At 43.3% G+C, this 18411-nt stretch overlaps 1 protein-coding gene across 1 annotated transcript; it reads left to right on the top strand.

Moving 5' to 3' along the window:
* Window positions 1–335: 335 nt before the first annotated feature.
* Window positions 336–14641, top strand: LOC106584176 (regulator of G-protein signaling protein-like). Its single transcript, XM_014169123.3, has 14 exons — window positions 336–372; window positions 551–712; window positions 943–1825; window positions 2094–2283; window positions 2634–2853; window positions 6161–6374; window positions 6639–6829; window positions 7078–7195; window positions 7466–7553; window positions 7701–7830; window positions 8065–8194; window positions 13696–13834; window positions 14010–14134; window positions 14404–14641. Exons 1-14 carry the CDS (start codon window positions 336–338, stop codon window positions 14639–14641), a joined length of 2865 nt encoding a protein of 954 aa, XP_014024598.3.
* Window positions 14642–18411: the final 3770 nt, after the last annotated feature.

Here is an 18411-nt window from a genome sequence, read left to right as displayed (position 1 = left end):
AAGATGGGCTGGTCTATTTTTAGCCAAGTGGGCCTGTCTAACTTGTTTTTTTGTGTGCAAAATGATAATTATCTGGCTAATAATCGGGGCCTCAATGAAACAAATGGGCCAGTGTGGGGGGGGACGAGTTCGCTTCCCTGCCCCATCCGCCGTATCTTTATGGCACATGTGTTTACTGTCAATTCCATGAAGGTCTGTGTGAAAACCCTGCTAACAGATTCAGAGTAAGGTCACTACTGTACAATGCTAATTTGAGATTCTTGTTGGTTAAAGTGTTGAAATGGACAACAGCAGACCAGTGGCTACTGAGGAGATGCATTGGGAGCGGGAGAGGGATGAGGCGATTCAGCACATTCATCAAGGGCACTTGTGGTAGGTAACTGATGTTGGTGTCTGTGTGTGTGTGTGTGTGTGTGTGTGTGTGTGTGTGTGTGTGTGTGTGTGTGTGTATTCCTGGCCTATGAAGTGACATTACTCATTTATTTTGTATGCTACTGTGTATTTTCCACATGTGGTCATTCATTGACTCATCCTTCCTGTGTGTGTGCAGGGAAGGAGCTGGTGTCGTTCTGTGTGAGAGTGTCCAGGTTGTTCAACCTGGACTGTGAGGATGCAGGTCAGAAACACAGATACCTGGCCCTGCTGACTGTCATCAGAGCCATCCATCTCACAGAGGGATCCAGCATCATGGCTATCTGTCACATACCACGAGGTAAGGAGACTAAAAACTGGTGACAAAGTACATTTCCCTGGGATCGACAAAGTCACCATGAATAAAGATGATTCATTCAAGAGATGACCAGGCCACATCACCGTTACCTGTCCTGAAACTACTCACCTGCCCCTTCTCTGACCTATAGGGCTACATACTCTTTGTGCTGTGTTGATGTATTTTCTTCATTTAAATCCCTTTGTCTATGCTCTCCTGTGTCTGTCTGGTAGATGCAATGATTAGCATTCTATCCAGTGAGCTCCCCGACAGTGCTAGAAAGCAGATCATCGGTCAGATGTATAACAAAGCTTTACATCGGCTGCAGCACTATTGGCTTCCTCAGTTTCTAAGATACTGCAAGGACTCACTCTGGAGAGCTGCAGAGTGCAGCCACATCGTTCAGGAGTACAGCGCCATTGCATCCCGCTCTGCTCCTGAGGACGTGCCTGGTATACCTGCTCGACTGGACCCAGGCCTGGGACAGGTGAAGGAGGCAGAGCTGACTGGGAGTGCAACTGGGAACTACTGCTCCAAAAAAACCAAGAGACTCCTCTGGATGCCCCATGAGGAACCACAGAACAGATCCGTAATGGCAGCCCGGGAGGCTGAGAAGATCCAAGATGGACGTCTCTGTTGCCAGTGGCTTCCTCTTGGGGGTGAAACAGACCAGGAACGGTGCACTAATGTTGTGCATAGCAGTCAAACCAAATACCAGATTGATTCCACAACTGAACAATACCTCAACATGCCTGACAATGCAAAATCACAAACCTGCAGCAAACAAACCAGCAATGTGGATAACCTCAAGTCCAGCCACAGAAGTGGTAACCTTCTCCCAAACATTGATGTTGAAGGGGTCCAGGAGGGAGAAGTACTTATTCCACACACCTGTATGGAGACTCCTGCCTACTACCAGCCGTCTGTCTTACCAGTTCCCGCTGCACCCGCAACTCCAGAGTCCCACCGCTACAACTACCTTCAGCCTGCCCTGTCAGCTGACAGCTTGGCTGGTGGGCCCTTAGCTGCCTTCCTGAGTGCCAGGGGACTGGAGACAGAGCTGCAGCATCTGGGGCTCTGGCAGGACCTGGAGCTGGTCTTTAGCCTGGTGCTCAGGTATGGAGATATTCACAAAATAATGTAAATTATTGAAAAATGAATCACGAACAAATGTGTTGTTGTGAAAATACTGAATGCAACTTTAAAAATGAAAGGTCTGTGAAAAATGCCCAAAGCGAGAAATATCTTTGTAAAATGTGCTGTGTTTAACAGAAATAAACATTGTTGCATTGATGTGCTAATAATGATTTGTTTTTGGTATTGATGACTCGTTCACTTTTGTAAACTCTCTTTTATTTGACTGTAATATATCCTCCATACTCAGGGCCCAGGGAGATGACGCCCTCCACAGCCAGAGACAGGCTGTGGCCAGGAGGATCACGCACACCTACCTGGGGGAGAACGCAGAGAGGGTATGCCTCCTAGAGAGTGACACCAGCAGGCAGCTCCGTAGACTCCTGCCCTCTGGAGCAGTCATACCGTGGATATACACAGCCAAACATGAGATCTGTAAGGTAAAGTCAAGCATGTTGACATACAGTTAATGTTTGAATGTTTTTGAAATCTTGTGAATCTTTTAAAATGTCTTGAGTCAATATCTTGGTAATGGGCCTTTTTTTTTTTGTAGGTGCTTTGTGCATCTTACGATTCTTTTTTGGACGAAGAAGACAAACATTTCTGTTCCTGTCTGGTAACTGATTTGATTTTGTTTTATGCAAATTGATTATACAATATAACTGTATTGGCCATAGTTACAACGGAAATGTGTACCCCCCCTCCTTTTACATGCACGTATCTGTCCATCTCCCCTTTAACTCTGTTGAGGGTTATGTTATCACATTTTCCCTTCTTATTTGACCGCCAGGAGAGTGCCGGTGTGAACTGTGGTCAGAGGTTATCTGCTAGTGGCCAGAACACAAAAGAGCAGCAGGTCAGGAGGATGAGGGAGGCTCTGGCCCTTTGTCAGTCCTGTTGTAGCCATGGAGCCACAGAGCAGCCCTCTGATTGGCAGGAGAACTGGGCCCTGATGGCTCTAGAGGACGTGAAGAGAGGAGGGTCTGTCCACCTGCACTACAAAAAGACTGGTAGGAACGTAACCAAGGGCTAACACAGAGGAGTTAATGAGAATAAGGGGAATGTGCAGATTCAGATGTAGCTAAGGCTACGAGGGAGCAATGCTGATGTTTCTACAGCGTGAACAATGAAAGCTCAATGATAAGTTTAAACTCCATTTATAGTTGCATTGCAACATTTGTATTACAGTTGAAGTCGGAAGTACACCTTAGCCATATACATTTAAACTCAGTTTTTCACAATTCCTGACATTTAATCCTAGTATAAAGTATAGTCTTAGGTCAGTTAGGATCACCACTTTATTTAAAAAATTTGAAATGTCAGAAAAATAGTAGAGAGAATAATTTATTTCAGCTTTTACTTCTTTCATCACATTCCCAGTGGGTCAGAAGTGTACATGCACTCAATTAGTATTTGGTAGCATTGCCTTTAAATTGTTTAATCTCTCTCGGGGAGGTGGGACGCTATCGTCCCACCCACGGTTCACACTATTCAACAGCCAGTGAAAAATCAGAGCGCCAAATTCAAAACCACAAAATGTCATAATTCAAAGTTCTCAAACATAGGACTATTTTACACCATTTTATAGATACACTTCTCCTGAATCGAACCACGTTGTCCGATTTCAAAAAGGCTTTACAGCGAAAGCAAAACATTAGATTATGTTAGGAGAGTACATAGACACAAATAACCACACAGCCATTTCCCAAGCAACTAGATGCATCACAAATACCCAAAACACAGCTAAATGAAGCACTAACCTTTGACGATCTTCATCAGATGACACTCCTAGGACATCATGTTACACAATACATGTATTTTTTGTTCGATCGAGTTCATATTTATATCCATAAACCCCATTTTACATAGGCGCGTGACATTCAGAAAATATTTTGCCTCCAATACTACCGGTGAATCAGCACAACATTTTACAAAAATACTCGTCATAAACGTTGATAAAATATTCAACTGTCATTCAAAGAATTATAGATGAACATCTCCTTTATGCTAACGCTGTGACAGATTTTAAAAAAAGCTTCAAGAGGAAAGCACACTTTGCAATAATCTGAGTACTGCGCTCAGAAAATACACTAGGCAATACAGATGCCCGCCATTTTGGAGTCATCTAAAATATTAAATAGCATTAGAAATATTCACTTACCTTTGATCTTCATCAGAAGGCACTTCCAGGAATCCCAGGTCCACAATAAATTTTGCTTTGTTCGATAAAGTCCATAATTTATGTCCAAATAGCGCCTTGTTGTTAGCGCGTTCAGTTAGCTACTCCAAGTGTAAGAAGCGCGCGGAAAATCTCACGACGAAAAGTAAAAAAAGTTATATTTACGTTTGTTCAAACATGTCAAACGTTGATGCTATACAATCTTTAGGGCCTTTATAACGTGAAACTTCAATAATATTCCAACCGGACGATTCCATTGTCTTGAAAAACGTTTTGGAACACAGCTACCTCTCACGTTAATGCGCGCCAATGAACTGATGTCCTTCCCTGGGTCACCAACTTCCCCACCTTCTTGTTCGCTCTCTGTTCATCATAGACGCCTCAAACAACTTTCTAAAGACTGTTGACATCTAGTGGAAGCCTTAGGAAGTGCAAAATGAACCCTAAATCACTGTGTGTTCGATTGGCAATGACTTGAAAGGACTACAAGCACCAGAATTCTCACTTCCTGGTTAGGTTTTTCTCAGATTTTTGCCTGCCAAATGAGTTCTGTTATACTCACAAGACATCATTCAAACAGTTTTAGAAATGTCAGAGTGTTTTCTATCCAAATCTACTAATATTCTAGTTCCTGGGCCCGAGTAGTAGGCCGTTTAATTTGGGTACGTTTTTCATCCTGCCGTGAAAATACTGCCCCCTATACCTTAAGAAGTTAACTTGGGTCAAATGTTTCGGGTAGCCTTCCACAACCTCCCCACAATAAGTTGGGTGAATTTTGGCCCATTCCTCCTGACAGGGCTGGTTTAACTGAGTCAGGTTTGTAGGCCTCCTTGCTCGCACACACTTTTTCAGTTCTGCCCACAAATGTTTTATAGGATTGAGGTCAGGGCTTTGTGATGGCCACTCCAATACCTTGACTTTGTTGTCCTTAAGCCATTTTGCCACAACTTTGGAAGTATGCTTGGGGTCATTGTCCATTTGGAAGACCCATTTGCGACCAAGCTTTAACTTCCCGACTAATGTCTTGAGATGTTGCTTCAATATATCTACATAATTTTGCTTCCTCATGATGCCATCTATTTTGTGAAGTGCACCAGTCCCTCCTGCAGCAAAGCACCCCCACAACATGATGCTGCCACCCCCATGCTTCAAGGTTGGGATTATGTTCTTCGGCTTGCAAGTTTCCCCCTTTTTCTTACAAACACAACGATGGTCATTATGGCCAAACAGTTCTATTTGTGTTTCGTCAGACTAGAGGACATTTCTCCAAAAAGTACGATCTTTGTCCACATGTGCAGTTGCAAACCGTAGTCTGGCTTTTTTATGGCGGCTTTGGAGCAGTTGCTCAGCGTCCTTTCAGGTTATGTCGATATAAGACTAATTTCACTGTGGATATAGATACTTTTGTACCCGTTTCCTCCAGCATATTCACAAGGACCTTTGCTGCTGTTCTGGGATTGATTTGCACTTTTTGCACCAAAGTACATTCATGTCTAGGAGACAGAATGCGTCTCCTTCCTGAGCGGTATGACAGCTGCGTGGTCCCATGGTGTTTATACTTGCGTACTATTGTTTGTACAGATGAACATGGTACCTTCAGATGTTTGGAAATTGCTCCCAAGGATGAACCAGACTTGTGGAGGTCTACAATTGTTTTTCCTGATTTCTTATGATTTTCCCATGATGTCAAGCAAAGAGGCACTGAGTTTGAAGGTAGGCCTTGAAATACATCCACAGGTACACCTCCAATTGACTCATTATGTCAATTAGCCTATCAGAAGCTTCTAAAGCCATGACATCGTGTTCTGGAATTTTCCAAGCTGTTTAAAGTCACAGTCAACTTATTGTATGTAAACTTCTGACTCACTGGAATTGTGATACAGTGAGGTAAAAGTGAAATAATCTGTCTGTAAACAATTGTTGGAAAAATTACTTGTTCCATGCACAAAGTATATGTCCTAACCGACTTGCCAAAACTGTAGTTTGTTAACAAGACATTTGTGGAGTGGTTGAAAAACGACTTTTAATGACTCCAACCTAAGTGTATGTAAACTTCCGACTTAAACTGTATGTGGAGAGTAAACTTACATGATAAGGACTCTAGGCCCTGTGAATACTGTCATTGTGTCTGTCTCTAGAGCCACTTGATCTGCCGTTTGACTTGCTGGCGGTGAGGTACCCAAAGCTGGCACTGGAGAATCTGAGTGTTAACTATTTGCTGTATCAGAAGAAGAAGCCTTTCTCAGACGGTGGAAGCTCTAAGCCAGTATCTGCTGGTTCCTTGATGAAGAAAGCCCCTCTGATGTTGAAGAAAGACAACAGTTTCGTTCGCGTGCCGTCTATGAGGCCAAGGTACTGTTGGGACACCACCTTAAATGCGTCCTTGTTCATTGAGTCGTTGTTTATCTAATGAGTGTATCTAATCTAGCATAAGTAAGAATCTCCAGCTACTGCTGATTTTGCAGAAGCCGGCTGTTTTGTAGAAGGTTTTACTTGCAATGATTGTGATTATTCGTTGTTTTAACTACTTTAATTAAATAAGAGCTCCAAGAGCACCTTCTAAATGACTGAAATGTTAATTTGTATATGGCCGTATTGTTTGTCTCTGTACTACAGGTCGTTTGGAGATGTTATCCGGAACCCGGTGAGTCTGGACTACTTCAAGCGCTTTCTGCGTTTCCACTATGCCCAAGGAGCGCTGCTCTTCACACTGGAAGTAGAGAAGCTGAGAGCAATCGACCGGCCCAAACCTCAGAAGATCAAAATCCTCGCCATCGTGAATAAGTTCTTACGCCGGGAGGACCCCAGTACAGTCCTTAAATCCTTATTCATTATTCCTGTCAGATTCTGTCTAGAGTAGGGTCCTTGGTGACCTTTAGCCAAGCTGACATCAATGGTGGCATTATTCACTTTGCTGCTGATAGTTTTAAAGGACTGTTTGTATGACACTGAAAGAGATGTATTGAAGTGAAAAGGCTAACACGACTAGTATCCCTCTACAGTAATATATTGGAGCTACAGTAAAGTTTAAACGCTAACTAGCATCGTCCCACAGTGGGCTACCTGCAGTGCAATGCTGACATCATCTCCCAGGCGACTCAGATGAGAACCGTTTCCTGTGAGGTTCTCTACACCATCCAAGACCTGGTCACCAAGTCACTGGAAGGAACATGGTATTATGATTATTTATCCTTGTGGACATGAGTTGATTTAGCCTGGTCCTATATTTGTTTGTGCTGTAGAGCCAACTCCTATGGTCGTTATTATGCTAAACATGACAATAACCTTAGAAGTTGGCAAGACGGAACAAACAGATCTGGGACCAGGCTATGGATGATAGATGCTACTTGACAGAACTGTGTGATTGATGTGATGTGTGTGTTTGGATGCAGACGAAACAGTGTGTATTAATCTGATGTGTGTGTTTGGATGATTCCTTGCAGGTTCAAGCAGTACCAAGACACGTTCCCACCCTGTCCTGCTGTGGGCTCAGAGTCCTGCCTGAGAGGAGCCATACTGAAGACCAAACTGGTAGGAACAACATCCAGCCTCTCATCCTCTATGTACTGTTAGACACTAGACAATTGTACAATCACTGTATAACCCTCTTGGGCAATGGTATCTAAAATGTTCTCTCATTCATTCACTCACTCACTCCTTATGCACCTCACCCTGAAGAAAAATGTCTGGATGGTGTTTTGCCGATTCATCAAGACAGTCTGTAAGTTTCAAAACGCCATGAAGGATCCTCGCACGAGGACTGAGTTTGAGCTGTACCTGAGAATGAGCTACCGCCACTTCTCCGAATGTAAGCTGTCCTCAGTCCCCTCTCTCAATTCTGTTCCTGGTTCTGGTGCTGAACAAAGTATCGTTTCTCCAGCTGCTACAGAACAAATAAATTTGAATTAAAAGGACAAAACTCCAGTACACTGATCTTGAATGTTCCACAAACCAATGTTTCGGTGTTAGACCTTCATCAGGATTTTAAGTCTAGTTCTGGTGCTAGCAGTACACACCACTAAGTTGACCTTGTCTCCTATAGCATGTGACTCCCGTGCCCCTCCTAAAGAAGAGGGGGATACCTCCCACATGAAGAGACGGGTCATTAACGGTAAAGTCATCATCATTGACTTCCTCATCAACGACCTATCGTTTTACCTGGAGAGTGAGAGGTAAGATTGAATCGTCTCACAAGGTCACAAATATGTTTTCCTTCTTACATTACTGACATTCACTTCTATTGACAGTTTCAACTTAAATGTCCAATATCACATCATTTCTAACAATTAAGTACTTTGCTGTGATTGTTTTCAATCAAAATTAAGACTGTCTGAGTGGGGAAAACTGAAAATGAGCTGTTATTGACAGAGGTTTTGAACTCTCTTTCTTATTGGTCTATAAACAAATTTACTAGCCAAAATTCCATCCCATCAAAACAGGCTGAACTTTCAGGCGGTCTTTTCAAACAGCTCTTACACCAGGGGTTCCCAAACTTTTTTGGCCCTAGACCCCATTTTGACATCTGAAAATTCTCACGACCCCAACCATGTGGAATAAATTATGTAATTAACAGCCAATGTTTACTTTTTATTTGGGGCTATGGCAGTCAATTGAAATTCTAACAGCATTTATGACTGTATTCTCAACTCACCATGACATACTTTCAATGTGGGGCTAATGACAGTCAATTGCAAATGAGTCTGACATAAGATGCATTATCTCAGCACCACTAATGAGATGGGTGTGCTTGATGTCGCATCAGAGATTCTCAAAGTCAGAGGGTGTGGTCGACAGTACACACCTCATCCCTTCTGTCACATCCAACCTGGATCGATATTTGGTTTTAATGAAGACGAGAGCACCGAATCACACAGATATGAGCTGGCGAAGGGTACGATGACTTTTATGGGAGACGGCAGGGTATTCCTTTTGATTCAGGAACCAAAACTCCTCCGTAGTGACCAGTGAATGCATTCGGTCACATGACAGCTCGATCAGCTGTTCGATTTCACATACCTGCATGTCAACTGAGACAGGATCAAAGTCAAACGGATTGGGAAGTAGATCCCAAAGTGCTTCCAAGCGTGTGCTTCCAAGCGTTGGAGGTGAGCAGTCATCACTCGTGTGGGACACTTACTGATGCTGTTGTCTGTTAGAAACATACACACCTGAGGGAAGGGGACATTCCACTGATTCGGTCAGTCATCTGTAGAATGTTTTTGTATTTCCCCTGCATGTTTGCATTCAGTTCGTTCAGATCACAAATATCTCTGTTATATAGGCAAGGAGATAATTTATTTTCATTACACAGAAAGTCAACCAAGTCTTTTTTTTTCTTTTTTTTTCTACATCCATTGTGAATAACAACAGTTCCTCTCTCAATGTGAAAAATCTTTCCAACACTCCCCCTCGATAACCACCAAGCCTCAGTGTGAAATAGAACATTGTCATGCTCTAATTCCATATCTCCACAGAGTTTTGGGAACAGGCATGTGCACAGTGGTTGTGTTTTGATGTAGTTTACAAATGAAGTTACCTGCTGCAGTATATCTCCGAGTTCTGTGCTCAGCTCTTTTGATGCCAGTGTCTCTCGGTGTGTCAAACAATACGCCCATATGGCAGAGGGAGACACATTGATAACTAGAGTGCAGAGGCCCCTGCCCGCTGTCCTGCCATGCTGTAGATGGAGCCCCATCTGTGCAAAAGCCCACCATTTGATCCCATGGAGTCTGTTTTTCATCAATATAGCCTTACACTAAAAGAGCATTATCATAATTTTCACAGTATCATTCCAATCTCATAGTGTGCAAATATATACAGTATGTACACTGAGTGTACAAAACATTGAGAACACCTTCCTAATATTGAGTTACATATCTCACCATTCGATTAGTGTGCAGCCCAAACCGTTTAGACGCTACAGACAGAAGTTGGCACATCGGCAGTACCGACTTCAGATGAGTCCTGTGATGCTTGTGGGGGCTGTAGAGCAAAACGGTGAACACCGTCATGTTCGTGAGAGTCATCTTTTTGTACCCCAAACAGGACGCTACAGACATTTTTGTGAGAAGACGAATTTTCGGGATAGATGCGGTAAAGAGGTCCATGGAACTCGACCCAGACAATGGAAATGCCATTGAAATGCATGGGGAAAAGATCCTGAATCCCCCCCCGCAGCAAAATTAACCTACATTTAGGCTATTGCTTATATGTGTATTTAACACTATGTTGAGGTAAAAATCGGGGTATAATGCTTCTTTCCATTCTACTAGTAAACATGCAATCTTTGGACAATAAAATAGATGATCTACGCGGAAGATTAAACTACCAATGGCACATTCAAAACAGTAATATCTTATGCTTCACGGAGACGTGGCTGAACGACGACACTGCACCGGCAGGATAGAACAGCGGCATTTGGTAAGACAAGGGGCGGCAGACTATGTATTTTTGTAAATAACAGCTGGTGCACAATATCTAAGGAAGTCTCCAGCTATTGCTCGCCTGAGGTAGAGTATCTCATGATAAACTGTAGACCACACTATCTACCTAGAGAGCTTTCATCTGTATTTTTCATAGCTGTTTACATACCACCACACTCAGAGGCAGGGACTAAGACAGCATTGAATGAGCTGTATTCCACCATAAGCAAACAAGAAATTGCTCATCCAGAGGCGGCTCTCGTAGTGTCCGGGGACTTTAATGCAGGGAAACTTACACTTACATTTCTATCAGCATGTTAAATGTGCAAACAAAATTTAAACTCTGGAACACCTTTACTCCACACATGGAGACACATGCAAAGCACTCCCTTGCCCTCCATTTGGTAAATCTGACCATAATTATATCCTCCTGATTCCTGATTACAAGCAAAAATTAAAGCAGGAAGCACCAGTGACTAGATCAATAAAAAAGTGGTCAGATGAAGCAGATGCTAACCTACAGGACTGTTTTGCTAGCACAGACTGGAATATGTTTCGGGATTCCTCTGATGGCATTGAGGAGTACACCACATCAGTCATTGGCTTCATCAATGAGTGCATGGATGACGTCGTCTCCACAGTGACCGTATGTACATACCCCAACCAGAAGCCATGGATTACAGGCAACATCTGCACTGAGCTAAAGGCTAGAGCTGCCGCTTTCAAGGAGCAGGACTCTAACCCGGAAGCTTATAAGAAATCCCGCTATGCCCTCCGATGAACCATCAAACAGGCAAAGCGTCAATACAGGACTAAGATCGAATTGTACTACACCGGCTCTGACGCTCGTCAGAGGTGGCAGGACTTGCAAACCATTACAGACTACGAAGGGAAGCACAGCCGAGAGCTGCCCAGTGACATGAGCCTACCAGACGAGCTAAATTACTTCTATACTCGGTTCATGCATGAGAGCACCAGTTGTTCTGGAAGACTGTGTGATCACACTCTCTGCAGCCGAAGTGAGTAAGACCTTAAAACAGGTCAACATTCACAAGGCCACAGGGCCACAGGGCCAGAAGGATTACCAGGACGTGTACTGCGAGCATGCGCTGACCAACTGGCAAGTGTCTTCACTGACATTTTCAACATCTCCCTGTCCGAGTCTGTAATACCAACATGTTTTAAGCAGACCACCATAGTGCCTGTGCCCAAGAACACTAAGGTAACCTGCCGAAAGGACTACCGACCCGTAGCACTCACGTCTGTAGCCATGAAGTGCTTCAAAAGGCTGGTCATGGCTCACATCAACACCATTATCCCAGAAACCCTAGACCCACTCCAATTTGCATAGCTCCCCAACAGATCCACAGATGATGCAATCTCTATTGCACTCCACACTGCCCTTTCCGACCTGGACAAAAGGAACCCCTATGTGAGAAAGCTATTCATTGACTACAGCTCAGCGTTTTAACACCATAGTGCCCTCAAAGCTCATCAATAAGCTAAGGACCATGGGACTAAACACCTCCCTCTGCAACTGGATCCTGGACTTCCTGACGGGCCGCCCCCAGGTGGTAAGGGTAGGTAACAAATATCCGCCACGCTGATTCTCCACACAGGGGACCCTCAGGGATGTGTGCTCAGTCCCCTCCTGTACTCCCTGTTCACTCATGACTACACGTCCAGGCACGATTCCAACACCATCATTAAGTTTGCAGATGACACAACAGTGGTAGGCCTGATCACTGACAATGACAAAACAGCCTGTAGGGAGGAGGTCAGAGACCTGGCCGTGTGGTGCCAGGACAACAACCTCTCCCTCTACGTTATCAAGACAAAGGAGATGATTGTGGACTACAGGAAAAAGAGGACCGAGCACACCCCCATCAACGGGGCTGCAGTGGAGCAGGTTGAGAGCTTCAAGATCCTTGGTGTCCACATCACCAACAAACTAACATGGTCCAAGCACACCAAGACAGTTGTGAAGAGGGCACAACAGCACCTATTCCCCATCAGGAGACTGAAAAGATTTGGCATGGGTCCTCAGATCCTCAAAAGGTTCTACAGCTACACCATCGAGAGTATCCTGACTGGTTGCATCACTGCATGGTATGGCAACTGCTCGGCCTCCGACCGCAAGGCACTACAGAGGGTAATGCGAATGGCCCAGTACATCACTGGGGCCAAGCTTCCTGCCATCCAGGACCTCTATACCAGGCGGTGTCAGGAAGGCCCTAAAAATTGTTAGACTCCAGCCACCCTAGTCATAGACTGTTCTCTCTGCTACCGAACGGCAAGCTGTACCGGAGCACCAAGTCTAGGTCCAAGAGGCTTCTAAACAACTTCTACCCCAAGCCATAAGACTCCTGAACACCTAATCAAATGGCTGCCCAGACTATTTGCATTCCCCCCCCCCTTTTACACATATTACCTCGACTAACCGGTGCCCCACCCACATTGACTCTGTACCGGTACCCCCCTGTATTTAGTCTCTCTATTGTTATTTTACTGCTGCTCTTTAATTACTTGTTACTTTTATTTCTTATTCTTATCCGTTTTTTTTTTTTAAACTGCATTGTTGGTTAGGGGCTCGTAAGTAAGCATTTCACTGTAAGGTCTACACCTGGTGTATTTGGCGCATGTGACTAATAAAATTTGATTTGATTTGTATGGATGTCAACCCCAATCAGTTAAACAACGACTGCTTACCACCGCCGATTTCTGTATGCTATCTATGCTACCAGCTTATACGAACGGGAGTTAGTATTTAGCAGTCACTTCTTCTAAACCTGAAAAGGGACTACTTCTAAATGTTATGCAGCGAAAACAGCCAAATATATCCAAATCGGAGTTTAGTAACCACATAATCAAGCATGACGGATTTGACAAATATACGCTTTAGATCAGATTTGTTGAGTGTGCGCCAATCCGGCAGCTTTCTTCTATCCCCTACGGTCTGCGTTCCATTGACCTCTTTACTGCGCGTATGTCTCCTGATCTGAAAAAACACAGCTGTAGCTCTGCCACTTTCCACCGTAGATGGGGAAGGCTGACATCGGCGGATGTGGTGCATTGAGACACACCCCATGATGTCTCTAGCTTAAAGACAGATTTTTATTGGGATGTTTTTATTATGCCAGTTAGATATCCGCGGGGGCGTGGACATCGACTCTTTAATGTGGGTTTCTGTGCCTGTTGTCCCTGTGTCCTGATACCGCTAACATGTTGTGTTTGTTGTTGTTGTGCTGCAGGTTCAGGAACCTGGCAGATTCAGGCACAGTGATGGCGTCTGCAGGGATGTATGGAGAGAATGACCATGCTATGCTACACCAGAAGGCTGACATGATCATCAAGATTTTCCTCAAGTCAGAGATCTCTCCCAAACTCAGGGTATGACTACTTAGTTCAGATGTCTATACGGTTCTATGGTTTTATATGATATCATGTTGTATATGATACTTCAAAAATAGATATTTTCATCTGCAGTCCCATTGGCTGTCTTTTTATATCCCATATCGTGTTATGGTTAATATCATATGGTAAATCTGTGCTGCTTTGTTTGTAGATAAACATAGCTGAGACCCAGAGGGATGCCATACTGCAGCTGTGCTCCACAGGGAAAGTAGACAGAGGACTGTTCCACCCAGCTATCATAACCATCTTCCCCAACCTTGTCTTCTGCTGGAAAAAGTGACCTATAGCTAGTGTTACTATTACTTTCACTAATGTTGCAATGATATTACAGTACATGCGTGTTACACATTTTGGTATTTAGGGAGACCTCTTTATCTGTGAGTTTATGTAATACAACATTTCACGAGGCAACAGTCTGATATTACTTTCCCCCATAATGGTTGAATTATAGCCTGTATACCAGGCAGTAAGAGAGCAGCAACAGACTGGTACCCAGGCTAGTTGAACGGACCTTGCTGAGTAAACTGATCCCTCCCCTGCTTTAGGTTCTGTAATCAGAAGTTGACGAAGAACCTGGATGGAGTCAAGGCTACTAAGAAGCAGGAGGTCTCCTCCACCCCAGACTACATGGGCCCACTGTTCATAGACAACGACTGGTACAGCAAGGTCAAAACCATCATGTCCATGACAGGTCAGTTCCACTGTCCAAGACAGTTAAAGAGCAGAGTAGGGAATCTTTATAAGCCCAGACGAGCAATATGGTACACAGCTCGGAGTAAATAAATGTACTGTACATATAGATGATACAAGACATGGAGTACAAACAGTTTGGCTAAAGACTCTCCGGTTGGTTGTTTGAGAAGTGACACCTCTCTGTCAACAGAGGACCACACCACTCTGAGGTTTACAGTCCACCATGGACTCAAACTGATCCTGCCTCAAGCCATGCTGGATCTGAAGCGGTCACACAATAATATGCCACTGCCACACAAGGCCCCCAGTCCCCAGAGATCTGTGCCATCCTACAGCGGGCCACACGCTGAGTATGTATTTCTGTTTTTCTGTGTTAAGTGGGGGAAAAAATGTGCTTGATTGATGTCAAACGGTTGTTCCACTATTTGGAGACAGACACCTGTGCATGTACAGTATGTAAATATATACGGGTTATATGTGTGATCTGTCTTTTTCTAGCCACCCAGGGTTGGACGCACATCACAAACCCCTGCGACACAGGTGAGTGCTTTCTTGTTTGTGTTTCATCTTATGCATAGCACCAGGGGATGCAATCGCTCCGCTCACAACCCAGACCTATACCATACATCAGCAGGAGGGAGAAGATTCTTTAGACCTCTAAATGAGTTAGTTGTCTGTTTTTTGTTTTCGAGAATGCCAAAATGATTAGTCAAACTCGTTGCCGTTGTTGTTGTTGTAGTTTCCACCCACCACCAGCAGAGAGCAGCATAGGCCAAGATGGATCCTCTTTCTGATCAGTGAGGACGAGTAGAGCGGCCAGTTGCGTTGAATAAACAATACTAATTTACTCATGCGTTAGATCTTCTGATTGATTTTTTTTCTACAAAGCTAAAATCACAAAGGTGGCACTTATTTTTTTCTAATTTGTTACACATAATTTTTATGAAGAGAACAACAGAGCAACCAATACAATGTTTCTGTAACCCTTGTAAGATCATAAGTATGTAGTTCTAAAGCTTATTTTTAAAGGCAGAATAAATAACTAGTACATTGTTTGCTCTGCTCTCCTCCTAGGCTGTGTTTCTAAAATATATATATATATATTTTGGGCTTAGCTCAAAGCCATTATGTCAGGCACTTAAATGGGAATCGAGTCTCAACATTGGTATTCCTCCCGCTAACAGAAAGGGTACAGTAATTGGCTAATTTCAGCTCTAACGTGTGCCATAAAAGCCCTTACTATCCCTTTTAATTAAGCCTCAGTGAAAAGCCTTGCTTTGCAACATTAAAAACGGTGTCAAATCAGTATGTAGAACAATGTTGTACATATCAGAAAATTGATCTACACAGTAGTTTGAATTAAAAAGTTTCCAACAGGGAATAACTAGGGCAGGCCAGTAGAAAATTGTTATTTTATGGGGTCTGGGCTCGTTGTATATTACCTCCTTTGTTACCTAGGTAGAAAAGCAATTAAAACGGGAGATTTGTGTGTTTCTATTCCTAAAGAAACTGTCAGCTCCGCTGTCTTAATAAATGTTTTTAAAAATCCTCATGCCCACTCTGCTTAAATATTAGGCCTGGCTAATTTACATTGTGGCTTGGAGTGAATGAAGGTCTGAGAGTAGGAAAATGTTCGGCTGAGGGCGAACAAAGGCACTGCCTGCGCTAATTCTTGGCGACGGAAATCCTGTTTCTGCATGTTATTGTGACAGAGAATATGAGTCTATCTGAAACCTTGTCAGAGTTATTAAAAATGACGGTCTGCACAGTGTGAATCTGAATGCTGCCTTAGGCCCTGTTTTTATTATGTATTGTGAAGTTAGTCTTTTCTTTCAACTCCCTCACATTACACTTTCAAGTGGGGCTGCTGCTGCCATTGTTCAGTTTGTTCAGTTTGTTGTTTGTTTGTTTGTTTGTTTGTTTGTTGTTCTCTGCCTAGAATATGAGAGCATTAAAATGTTGAATTTATTTTGATAAATACACTTAACATTTGGAATTGATTAGTGCCACTTGTGGGTTTTAACAGAACATTTTAAATCATCAAAGGTTAACACTATCATTACACATGTGGACTTAAACCTTAGTAATACTGAAATGTTCGGAATGAGTACACAATACAGTATATTTCTATAAAGATCTCTACACTCATGAGTGGTTCCTGTGCGATCTCTTGCCTCAACTCAGTCAGTCTGCCATGCAACCCCCTTTTATTTCCTCTCCTCTTCTCAGCTAAATGTCAACAGTCTCTAGTTTGTAGTCTTGGTGAGAGGTGGTAGGGAGATGGAGAGTGAGAGAGAAGGAGACCTGCCAGAGGCATTAGACAACGAACGGCTAATTTTCCTAAAACACACTTTTAATTAAACAAATGGCCATGATGAGGGGAGAGGAAAATATAAATGGTGAGAGACTGTCGTAGAATTTCCTGTGTGAGGAGGAGTTCATTAATATTTACAGACCCTGTGGTGTTTCCAGACCTTATTATTGGCGGCGTCCCAAATTGCACTGTGTTCCCTATATAGTGCACCCCTTTTGACCAGAGCCATATGAGTCCTGGTCAAAAGTAGTGCACTACAACGGAATAGGGTGCCATTTGGAATGTGGCCATTGTCTGGTTCCACTCACCAGCACTACCAGAAACCAGACTGTTATGGTCTTTAGTACTAACAGTAATGAGGGTGCTGTGGCCTCTGTGTAATGGTTACACAGTAGCAGGGGCTACTTGTATAGCCCTGGTCCCAATTTCGGCCTACTTGACCCTGGTAAATGGCGGTGGTGATGCTGACATGCGCAGGACCAAGAGACTAGGTAGCACCTGTTTCACTCATTCTGTCAGGTTCAGCTATTACCTGATTAGATTGAGTGTCAAATCCAATCTGTTGTGTTTAAAATGTAAGATGTGGCTTTGAGGCTGCCTTGAGTTTGTCTCTCTTCAGACCCAGTCATATGCTTCATTAAACACATTAGGATGCAAGGTGCAGGAGGCACGCTACACACACACGCACGCAAAATGTCTTAATTGTGTTCTGTGGACTAGAGTTACAAGGCAGTAAATACACTTTTATAAAAAAGGGTTCCAAAAAGGTTATTTGTTGAGGGGATAGGGTTCTAACAAGAATTGTTTTCATCCGAAGAACCCTTTTTGGAAGCCACAGTCGTGGCCAAAGGTTTTGAGAATGATACAAATATGAATTTTCACAAAGTCTGCTGCCTCAGTGTCTTTAGATATTTTTGTCAGATGTTATAATGGAATACTGAAGTATAATTACAAGCATTTCATAAGTGTCAAAGGCTTTTATTGACAATTACATGAAGTTGATGCAAAGAGTCAATATTTGCAGTGTTGACCCTTCTTTTTCAAAACCTCTGCAATCCGCCCTGGCATGCTGTCAATTAACTTCTGGGCCACATCCTGACTGATGGCAACCCATTATTGCATAACCAATGCTTGGAGTTTGTCAGAATTTGTGGGTTTTTGTTTGTCCACCTGCCTCTTGAGGATTGACCACAAGTTCTCAATGGGATTGAGGTCTGGGGAGATTCCTGGCCATAGACCCAAAATATCGATGTTTTGTTCCCCGAGCCACTTAGTTATCACTTTTGCCTTATGGCAAGGTGCTACATCATGCTGGAAAAGGCATTGTTCATCACCAAACTGTTCCTGGATGGTTGGGAGAAGTTGCTCTCGGAGGATGTGTTGGTACCATTCTTTATTCATGGCTGTGTTCTTAGGCAAAATTGGTATACTCAGTGTATGAACATTGTGTGGCAGTCAGTGTGTATATATATTTATTGAAATGTACATAGACCTCACCCTGTAAAGTTTCAACTGAAATTGTCCAAGATGAACTAGCTTGCATAGG

Source organism: Salmo salar, chromosome 23 (genome assembly GCF_965601325.2).
Source record: "Salmo salar chromosome 23, fSalSal1, whole genome shotgun sequence".
NCBI lineage: Eukaryota > Metazoa > Chordata > Actinopteri > Salmoniformes > Salmonidae > Salmo > Salmo salar.
The sequence above is the reverse complement of the archived record's forward strand: the minus strand, read 5'-3'. Positions and strand labels throughout refer to the sequence as shown.

What these genes read in the sequence shown, in the direction of transcription:
- LOC106584176 (XM_014169123.3), top strand. Translation starts at nt 336, where the DNA reads ATGAGGCGATTCAGCACATTCATCAAGGGCACTTGTG. An exon ending in AAGTCACTGGAAGGAACATG is followed by an intron (nt 7,196 to 7,465) that starts GTATTATGATTA and finishes GATTCCTTGCAG; the next exon opens with GTTCAAGCAGTACCAAGACA. An exon ending in CTACCGCCACTTCTCCGAAT is followed by an intron (nt 7,831 to 8,064) that starts GTAAGCTGTCCT and finishes TGTCTCCTATAG; the next exon opens with CATGTGACTCCCGTGCCCCT.